Source organism: Lepidothrix coronata, unplaced genomic scaffold (assembly GCF_001604755.1).
Source record: "Lepidothrix coronata isolate B3197 unplaced genomic scaffold, Lepidothrix_coronata-1.0 Scaffold149, whole genome shotgun sequence".
NCBI classification, from domain to species: Eukaryota; Metazoa; Chordata; class Aves; order Passeriformes; family Pipridae; genus Lepidothrix; species Lepidothrix coronata.
In genome coordinates, this window is record NW_016690329.1 from 1,636,247 (window position 1) to 1,647,323 (window position 11,077).

The 11,077-nt window shown below is 37.4% G+C and overlaps 1 protein-coding gene across 3 annotated transcripts in view; it reads left to right on the forward strand.

Moving 5' to 3' along the window:
• The window catches only part of GLS (glutaminase), a 64,947-nt gene that overhangs the window by 43,369 nt on the left and 10,501 nt on the right, over positions 1 to 11,077 (forward strand). For 2 of the 3 annotated variants that reach the window (XM_017828521.1, XM_017828519.1), the window contains exon 14: positions 483 to 575. In XM_017828521.1, the coding sequence (XP_017684010.1) occupies positions 483 to 575 (93 nt within the window). Of the gene's footprint in view, positions 1 to 482; positions 576 to 1,390; positions 4,581 to 11,077 lie in introns of those variants that run through there. The other variant, XM_017828520.1, reaches the window with a different exon arrangement.

Below are 11,077 nucleotides of genomic sequence, written 5' to 3' on the forward strand. Positions count from 1 at the left end.
AGACCTAAAAACTGATTCATGATCATGGTGTACAGGTAACGTGAATGTAACATTCACTTTTAAAAATAGAACAGCATAGCCAAGTTTTGTAATTATAACCTTTCATGCTGTAATTCAAACTGAATTAGAATCCATTATGTCATGTTTTCTTGTTTCATCCTTTTGATTGAAGTTTGATGTACTAGACTAGCCCAGGCTATTCTTTCTGTTCCTGAAGTGTTCTATACAGCTGGAATAGAAAGGTATTAAAATAGATATTTTGCAAATTGCTACTTGTTTAAGAAGGAGTTTTAAGGTGTTATTAGAACTTTACAGTGTAATTATGTTACGTTCAAAGGGCCTTACAGACACTGATACTGATTTATTAAATAAACGTATTGCTGGCTAGGATATGATGTAAAACATTATTAGTAGTACTGTTATCTCATATGCACTTGGCTATCATATGCAGATAATAATGAATATTCTCTGAATATTTACAGGATCTGGTTTCTTTGTGCAATTTCCATAACTACGATAATTTGAGACACTTTGCAAAAAAGCTTGATCCTCGCAGAGAAGGTGGTGATCAGCGGGTAAGTTGATGTCTGTGTTTAGTGAGTATTGCTGGTAGACATCAGAGGAAATACGGGAAGTCCTTCTCTAAATACAAAACTGCTCAATGACATGTATTGCATCAAAGCTTTCAGATAATCTAGTTAGTTTACATTATTAGTGGACACTTACCTGGGTGGACCACACTGTCACAGGGTTTCATGTAGCAGAATTTCATATTAGATTTGTTACTCCATTTCATGCAGTTCATCTCCCCTGCTAGATTTAGCAGATGATATCTGATCTAAGAGTTTTACTGTACTGGTTGCCTTTAATAAAGACTTGACCAGCTAGGTGGGCTTAACCTTTCTGTTCTGTGCTGCAATGCATGAGATCTGTGTTTAGCTGTACTTTTCATAGGGATATCTGTGAGACCACATGTCTTGCTGAGAGTTGCATAGGCAGTGAATTCAGGTGTGAATAGTCCTGTAGACAAGAGCCTGTTACTTAGAAGCAGCAAAAGCAATATTTGGGAATGGACTGAAAAGATAAAAGTGTGAGGGTGCTTGAGATAAGGAAAACTTCTTTGTTTTCATTACCATTAATGTTTTGACTAAGGCATGAAGATTTCAGTAGGAGAAGATGCAGTAGAATTATTTTTAAAGTGCTTCGATATGCATGTATACATCTAAAAATTACCAAGTTTGAATTTGAATTTTTTATAACTGGAAAAGACAAAATAGCAGTTTATGTGAAGAGCTGAAAAACTTGAGTCTATTAGCATTGACTGCAAGAATGGATTTTTTTTTTTCCTTCAAATACACTAATAAATAATGTATGTTGCTTGAACAACTAGCATTCCTTTGGACCAATGGACTATGAGAATCTCCAGCAAGAACTTGCTTTAAAAGAAACAGTGTGGAAAAAAGTGTCACCTGAATCAAACGAGGACATCTCCAGAACCATAGTGTATAGAATGGAAGGTCGGGGAGAGCAGAACTAAACGAATGGGTTCTAGTTTCATTAAATTCTTCATTTTACAAACCCTCAAGCATCTCTAGATTTAACTTGGATTTGAATATTGTTTGCCTGGTGTTCCATTTATATATATATATTTTGTGTAAATTCTGTATGCTATACCAAAAAGACTGTCAAAGTTCAAGGGCGGGGTGGGGAAAAAGCATATGCAAACAACAAACCCAAAGCTGTTAACTGACTTTTGTAGTTACTTAGAACACATTTAGTTAAAAAAAAAAAAGGTAAATCTTACTGTTTTCAAAGATATACCATTTCTGTGTATATCTGTTTATTTTTGTTTATATCTCAGAATTTTAAGTAAATGAGCTGTAGAGCTAAGCAAGAACTTACGTGTCCTCTGAGAAGGGTCAGCATGTAGAGATAGGAGAATATGAATTAAAATATAAAATAGTGTCAGCAAAATACAGCAAATTCCTGAATCTCTAAATAATTGTATATTAAGTGGAGATAGGTTCTGAGTCATGTTATTATCATATCCTTTCTTTTTTGATGTGAGCTTTCAAATTGCTTTGAACGGAAACGGACCCTTTGCATATGCCATGCTAGTGAAGATTATTTTTCTCTTTTAATCAGACCATTAATAATTATTAATGCCAACATTTAAATAAAAAGAGCAAAAATGGCTGGGGAGGAGTGGGAGAAGCGGGGAGGAGGAGGAAAAAACCTGTCTTATTTGCAAGTTAACTAAGAAAGCAGAAAGATTTCTGACCCAACTGTTCTCTAGCTGCTTGTGCTGCCAGCTGGTAGTTATGACTCAGAAGTCTGCCTTACTAATAGTGCAGTGCTCCACCCTGGAGAGGAATGTAAGCAATCTGGGGTTTAGAGTGCTAACTAACTGAGCAGTGAGCAGGAAATATGTTCAGAGTAGAGCAGATAGGTAGATCTTATTAAAACTGTTTACGACTAACTTACTTTTCAACCATTAATATGTGCCCATGTTCATATATGAAGATCAGAGGTTTCAATTTACTTACACATGAGCAAATTCTTAAAAAGTTATCATTAATTGATATCTTTTTTAAATGATTTTGAGTTTGCAGCTCTGTCAGTTTGCTGAAGAACAGGACTTGCATTTTTCTACAGACAGCAGCATCTGTCAAGCTGCATAATTTGATAATTTGAGTATCTTTAGTAGGGTGCAGCTCAGAATGATATATTTAAGCTTCAAATAGGCTCTGTAGGCAATGCTGGACAGAGGTCAAAGATTTGCTAAATTGTTGACACTTGTAGGTATTAGATTCTTAATGATGCTAAAAATCTTAGAAAATTATTCTCTGTATCACTTCTATAAGTTTGCAAATAATCTGATACATCCCATCCCCATTATACATCATGCAGAGTCCGAGTTTATAAAGCTGCAGAAAACTTGTCCAAGCAATGATAAATGGTATTAGCTGATTGAGGATTTTAAGAGGCAATGACATACAATTCCTTCACCTCTTCTCACCTTCCCCTGTCCCTCTCCCTTTTTAGTTTATCTAAAACTCCAAGGTGTGTTCATATGTGAGTTTTGCTAAAAGGAGAGTTCAATTTTTCCTGCCCCTCTTTTGACCCATCTAAATCTTTATGAGTTTAGGAAGATGCATAAAGTTGATGTTCTCTGAAAAAGCAAGCTCCTCTTAATTGCTCTGTTTAGGTATTGTTATTTTGCATAAACTTTTGGAAAAAAAAAACTCTGACGAAACCCTGAATAATCTTCATTTAGCAATGTATTGTAAAAGGATAGGCTCCCTGTCTTTGAAGCCTGGGATGAAAAGTGTTTAAGCAATTTTCAGTGAATTTGAAGCCCTACTGGGATGAAGAGGTAGATCTGTGGTGCAGATGTCAGTAATAAGTGTCAGTCATAAATTGCTGAATAATAATTATTTTATAATCTTATCACTGATGATAAGGTTAAGTTTGTCAGTGCTTATCCTGAAAATAAAGTGAGTAAAGGCAAAGTCTTGTATTATAAAAATGTCTCACCCATTTGAGGATTTTACAGTAAACTAGTAGCTACAGAGACATAACAAGTATTCAGATCCTGCAGAACTACATGTCCTCACCTGAAATACCCTCAGTTGCAAGAGGGAATGTAATGTGTCTGTGCTGCTAATGAAAAGTATTTACAATGATGACGTTGCTGGTTAAATTACTGATTTAATTAAAAATAGAAAATGCATGATGCAGGATTTGCTTGATCTGACTCTACCCATCTGGATTTTAGTACTGTTTGAGGCCACTTCTAAAAATGTGGTTGAAGATGGAAGATTTTTCCATCTGGGTTTCAACTTGAACATAAAAAGTTTTACCCTATTTATGTTTGCCAGTTACATACAGAATTTGTGGTAGAGTCAAGTCCTGCATGGGAAATAGAAAAATAAACTACTAGATCTTTAATATGCATAATAAGAATATTTAGGGTACAGCTTAAACAATCTTTATATATTTATATATATATTACAGTTCTGTAATATATGCTTTTGAAGCCTGTCTCAGAATTGAAGGCAGCCTCTAGCTAGGAGGAGAATCTCAGGAGGAGATTCCTTTGAACCAATTATTTTGTAACTTGCCTACACTTGTAGTTTCTCGTCCTGGCCTGCCATGTCTGCAGATGGCTCTTTTTCATGGCAGGGTGCCTGGAGGCCAGAGTTAGGTCTGCCCTGATGACTTACCCACCTACATTGGGTCTGGTGAGCGGGTCCCAAAGGACGGGTGATAGAGGCTGGTCATTCCATGTGTGAAGTCTGCAACGGTTTTAGTGTTCACCTGTGCTACAGTAATAGCAATTCTTGATATTCAAGCATTTTAGCTGTTTGTTTGTTTTTCTTTGTCAGCATCATTAACATTTCATTAGAAATGTAAATGCTTTTTAAAGTTTTATTTTAGCATTTGTGTTGTACCTTTTGACTCAGTTGTTAAGTTACCTGTCTCGTTTTCCATTTTTCATTTGCATTGTATGTTATTTATGTATCTTGATTTCCAGCATGCTTATTTTTGTATTGTTTAATAAATTTATTTTAAGCTGATTTTTATTGTATTTTTTTTCTCTCAATTGAGAACACGTTTTTGAAGTTGAAGTTGAGATAGCGAGCACTCCATTCTTAAAAAGATTCTGGAAAAGTAGGTGGAATAAGCAGATTTAGTTAAACCAGTCATTGAAAACCTTCCTAAGATTTCTTAAACATTTTGTACAGTAATCTAGTTATTTTTTCTCTTTGAACTGTTATCTTAGAGAGTTGAAGCAAAAGTCAAAGAAGCCAAACTTTCTCACTGTGACTTTTTTAATAAAAAAGTCCTGGTGCAGTAGAATATCAGCATTGCTGTGTATTTGTCTGGTTTTGAAGATACAGATTCAGTCACTTGGAAAATATGTGGCTAATGGTACTAGTGCCAGGGTAGTAACTGCTGATCCTGAGCATTATGAGGGGAAAAATACAGAATAATAATCACATGTAGCACGGAAGGTGGTCCAAACCCCACATTGTTTTAGTAGTGATAGTGGAGTCTGCCTATACTGAGGACGGCCATAATTATTAATTTAGCTTTTCTGTAGACTGGGTTATAACATGAAATAATATAAAAATATCCCATATCAAAAGAGTTTATTCTGTAAAAGTCATAAAGATGATGAAAGGTAGAAGAGTAGTACGTACGAAGAGAGAGCCACTGGTGATTTACCGTGGAATTATTTTGGCTCTTACATTTTGGTTTTCATTGTGTGTTTGTGTCAGAAGACCAGTGGGTGGGTAGATGAATAAAAAGGCAATGGATTCAGAAGAGGGTGGGTGGGAGGGGGGATGGAATATTTTGGGTTTTCATTTGTCTTATAGCTCTTGGTCTTGATACATACATGTCATTGATGCACAGTAGTTAGCTGTGAACAGAGTAATTAATTATGAGCTTCATAATTTATGGATGATGTTTTAGTATCCTAAATGTTGTTTGTAGGCTTTTAGTGTTCGGGGTTTCTTTTTTTTAAATTTAAAAAATATTTCTGTAGTTTTCTGAAGGGAGTCCTGGAGCAGTTATTGCAGTGAAAGAAGAATAGACTTGTTTCAGTAGAGTTCTTATTGGGATGACTAAATACACCTAATAATTTGCCTTCATTGCAGAGTCTAATTGAGCATGAGTGTTGCAAGTGTCTCTGGTAGTTTCAGGGATGGCAGGAGGCTTTAAATCAGGTAGAAATCTAACTAAAAGCCTTATTATTTTTTTATCATGCCAGTATCTTGTCTGTTCCACACTTCTTGTCCAGTCTAGAAAGTGCGTGACTAACTAGTGTGTGTAATGACGTGCTTGGGTCATGCACGGCCCCATTTTCTTTAAGAAATTTATGTCCTAGTATGTTGAATAATTTAAATAGTCTAAATTATTAAAATACCCACCTTGAATCAAGCGTGGATTCCGACTTGCCATTTGCTCCCTCTAGAGAATATTGCGTACGAAATAGAAATGCCCTGTTTCCTTTTGGTTTTCATGCAAGGAGGAGTTAAGTTTTATTATCGGCATCTTAATACTGCTCTATGCAGACTTTTGGCATCACTTGGACACTTAGCATTTAAAAGTTTTTGCGAGACTTAAGAGTGGCACAGCTCTGCACGTGGTCCAGCTGCTTCTGGAAATGCAGGTGCATTTCCTCTCTGTGTGGCAGGGGTGTGTAATGGTTACGTCTGAGGCTGCAGTTTAACTAAAGCCTAGGATAGAGTTCAGACTGGCAGAAGTGTGGGGGGGACACACTTGTTGGCTATTTTGTTTATTGGTTTTTTGTGGGATTTTCTTTACCAGTTTAAGTAATTGAAACAGAACTTAATTTAGGCAGTGAAGAAGGGATGCTTGACCTAGAGTAAGGCTGTTAGTTAACTGGACCAGGCAGATTTTTAAAAGGACAAGACAGGCGTGTTCACACGTGGGGAGAATAATAGACACTTTGACACCTTGGCACTAAGGCTGATCAGGAAACAAGGCTGAAGGAAGGACAAGGGGAAAAGGAAGTAATTCTAGAATGCTTTTCTGCTCTCAAAAATGTTCCAGCCAGCCCTATGTTGGTGTATTTCATGTACTGAGCAGGCATGTGGGGGAGTGTATCTGCTGTAAGGTACCGCTTCCTGTTTTAGCTGCTGCTCTGCTCCAGTTCTGACCCAGCTGGCCTGGCACATAGCTGTGCCTTCATGTCTTTTTACAAAATTCATGTGCACACTGTAAATTGGAAATTTATGTTCCTACTGTATCTTTTTTCTTAAATCAGGTCAGTTTTACTTATTGGGGTGCAGCCATCATAACCCATCTGTATGAAGTGCAGGGGATTCCGCAAGGTTGCAGAGCTTGGAAGGGATTCCTGGGGGTCTTACAGTCCAGCCTTCTGCTCAAAGAACGATCTGCTGTCACATGGTGTTGCTCAGGGGCTTTGTCAGTCAAGTTTTGAAAACCTCCAGTGACGAGGTTTCTGTAATCTGAATACTTTAACACTTTAATTGAAGAATTTTTTCCTAGCCTACAGTTGGAATTTTCCCTTTCTATCTTTTCACAGAGCATGATGAACTTACCATCATGCTGTAATCTGTTGGCCTTTAGGGAGTCCTAGAAGTGTCATAGGTAAAACTGGCTTTTCATCAACCATAACTAACATTTTCAGTTCCTGTTGTATTTTCCCCCTGGATTCTAAATATTTTTTTCATTATATCATTGAAAATAAAGTAGTTTAAGGATTTGAAAAGACCACATTCCCTTTATTTTTCTATTGAAGCCTATCAGGCTAAATGCCATCATGGAAGTATGTTATTTGCTGAAGGATGGCATGTTACTGTTAGGACCCCTTGTGATCAGAGCACTTATCCAAACAATGAACTGAGAACACAAGTGGAGTGATAGGAAGAGATAATATTGCTCACTTCCTGTTGATGTCATTCACCAGCCCAGCTTTTTCCTTGAGGCAGGCAACTTTATTGTTTTTTCAGGAATTACTCATTCAATATCAGGGGTTTTTTGACTGATAGACCTGGTTTTGGTTTTATGTGTAGTTTTGGCTTTCTGAATGGGAAGTGCATTTCACACGTCTTTTAAAGGACTTGTCTTTTAAAGTTCTCCAACGTGTAATTATTACAAGTCAAATAATTAAGATGTAATCTTGGTCTGAGAATAAAGTCTTCTGATTAAATGTGTTTAAAAAAGAAATCCCACTCTTGTTATTGCAGAACAGGATTAAGAATTATGATTGAGGACATAGAGAAATGGGCTAAAACAGCTGAGTACCTTTTGTTCCATATACCAAGGCTGATGGGGAATAATATCTGTTTGCAGGGTTTGGAGATAAAAGCATGGATGTGGAAGATTTGTTTAAGCTACTAAATATTTCCAATACAAGGAAAACTGAATACACAGCCTAGAAATTAGAAAAAGATTTATAGAAACTTGATCCTAGTAGTTAAAAATCCTAGTAGTTTAAAACAATCCTTCCCAATTAGAGTAGAGTACAAATTTCTGGTAAGAGTTCCCCATTCTTCTTTCAGCTGGTAGGGTGAAAGTCTGTTGCTAGTGCAGTTGCCCTAAATATCTTCTTAGAACAGAGTCCTTTATTTTGGAAATAATTCCAGTTCCAAGTTCTGTATTGAAGAGTAAACTGTCATCCATAAATTGGGAAGTACCTACAGCCTGGGAAGCCAGAGCATGACTCCACTCTGCTCTGTTGTGTGGATATCAGTCCTGTCAATAGGTCCTTGAAAAGGCAGACATCCTTTTGTCCTGTCTGCTTAACACAGCTAGGTCACTAAAGCACCCATCAGCATTCCACTTTATTCATGTGACTGTGTTGATCCCAGTCCTTTGGTCCCAAATCTTGCAGTGTTAGTAATGTCTGTATCCACTACTTCAAAGGCTCTTGTTTTTTTCCTGCATCCAGAACCAATGGCTCAGCATTCATTCCACTTGTTAAGGTTTCTGTATATATCCCCCATGCTCTTTGTTGCAGAACTGTTAGCAGGGGGTTAGTCTTTGAAAGGACTGAGCAGGAACTACTGAAGTCTGTATTGTGAGATTCCTGTAATAGTTTAGTGCAAGAATTGTTATTTTACCATTTTGTAGCTTCAAGTCATCATAATTCACTGACAAAACATTTCATTACTGATGAGGAATGCTGAAAAAGTTTGACAGGAGAGTAAGTTAAAGTCTTTGAGAGGGTCATTTTTATTCATAACGTTGTTGCTGTCCTGTCCAAAGAATCATTTGTGTACTTCCCACCAAACTACTGATGGCAAATGCATACCACCCAGAACTGAAACTTTACCTGTCTTGCTAGCTCAATTTATGAGTTTATAAATGTCCTTGAAAGGGTGGGGGGGTTTTTTGTTAAAAAAAAAAAATGTGGAATCAACCAACTTTAGGTCTTAAGTTTAGTGAAAGATGATTGAATTTTCGCTTGATATTTTGAGAGTCTTTTCAGTGATGTGCTTAATTCTGTTGTCTCCAAAAGTAAGAAGTGTGTTAATTCATTGATACCAGAAGAAATTGGAAACAGCAGGTGGAACCAAGCATGGTCATGCTCATTGTAATCTAGTCAAGGCAGTTTTGGTACTTAATTTTCTCTCCTCTTCCCAGTATTTGTACCTTCTGAAATCAACATAATCATCCCCAAAACACAGGGTTGGGGATGGGTATGTCTGTACCAACATGGGTATCAAGCAAAGGATAAGGCATCTGTCAGTAATTGTTAGTGAGTAGCACTTGAGATCAGCTCCTCTTTTTCCAGGCTTGTCTGTTTGTCCAGGCACACGTGCATGGGAAGGGAAACTCTCCAGTCACTACATCATCATCTGAGTGCTGGGGAAGCTTCAGCATTAGGTGCTTTCAGGCCTTCTTATACCTAAAAGCTGAAGATGGTCTGTGAGCTGTTCAGGGGTATCTGTGACATCAGTATTGGTTGTGTCCATCCTAGTACCTGTTCTTGACACTTTGTACCAGGCGTTTTTTGCTGGAATTTTCTTTCAACCACAGCAGTGTGTGTTCCTGAGGTCCTGTAATCTAATACTGATGGAGTCAATGACTCTGAATCTTGAGCTCTGACTTGTGTGGGGTTTTTTTTCTGTGTACCTGTTGAACCAGTTAATCTTTAATGGTGGTTTTATGTGCTAGAAAGGGGAAAGGCAAAACCAGTAATGCACTGCTTCCCACAACATTTTGGGCTGTCCTGCTTCTGATGATGGTACTGGAAAGGAGAAACTGCCCCATGCGCACAGCCTGTTATGATACTATTTTCTAGTAAAATTCAGTTTGAATGCCCTGATTCTTGTGGGGAGAGGCTTGTATGAAAGGATTCAACTGCACTGTGCTTTGTGTGACGCACTCTCCACGTCTGTAGATCAAGTTCTGGAGTTGGGATTGGTGAAGAATTGTTTCTTCTGCCTCCGTCAGGGGAGGCGGGGGTGGGAGTGGGGGAGTTCAGGAACTTGACTGGCCAAAATAGCCTCAGCTCACCCCGTGGGGTTTGCACATCTCGGGAGTGGAATAGATGGGCATGATCTTTCTGAAAGAATCTCAGTTACTCAAGGTAAGTAGATGTTTCACCTATTCTAGTAAACATTTTGTTTAATTACTTTTAATTCATCTTAATTAAATAGTTTTATCTGTAATTTAAACTGCATGAGTTTACTAATACTTTAGAATTAATCAATAGTCAGAACTGTAAATAATAAGGCATTGCAAATTCCCAGTGTTTGTTGCCATGAAACCAGGTCTCTGCTTCTGTTGCTTGCCGTCGTCAAGGCCGGTTCTGTCAGTGCCATTGTTACCATCTTTCAGGTGCTTGAGCAAAACCAAACACTGTATGAAGCAGACTGTTTTACTTATGGATCCACAAGCTGGATTTGAAATAGAGATTGTTTCAGCCTTCGTTTACAAGATACTGAATCTCATTTAGCGTTTAAAAATTAGAATAATTCAGTGTAATCATCTCTGAGCATTCATTGGCTGAATTAATTGTGGAACTGAGCTCAGCACTGTCTATGACTCTTGATGTGTTCTGTATGAGTCAAAGGATATTTTTGTACTCTTGAAGAGTTTGCACCTCCTGCCTGTTAGTATATAGGATTAATTAGCCTTTTCACAAGTAGACAGATTTTGTTTTGAGGAATACCAAACTCTTTCCAAAAATTTTATGTCCACTTGGTGGCCATCTTATGAGCAAGAAATTGGTGTTGGAAGAGGTGAATTCTGGTTTAGTGTGTCTTTCATGGCTTCAAATGTGATCAGAGGAAAAGTACCTTTTGTTTACAGTTACTGCTTCCTGTGTCCTTAAGCTTTTAAAATTTTATTCAAAATAGTACATTAATAGAGCAGGGGGAAAAAAGAACAAACAGTTATGGTGTTGTGCTAATTTGTGGCAAGTATCATTTTTAGATGACAAAAAAAGGACTTCAGGCAGAGATGGGCAAAGAAATGCAGTTTACTGAAACATGTGATATCAATCCTCTTAATTACTTGCAATTTTGAGTGGCATAATCTAGTGCTTTAAACATTTTGACTTATCTCCAAA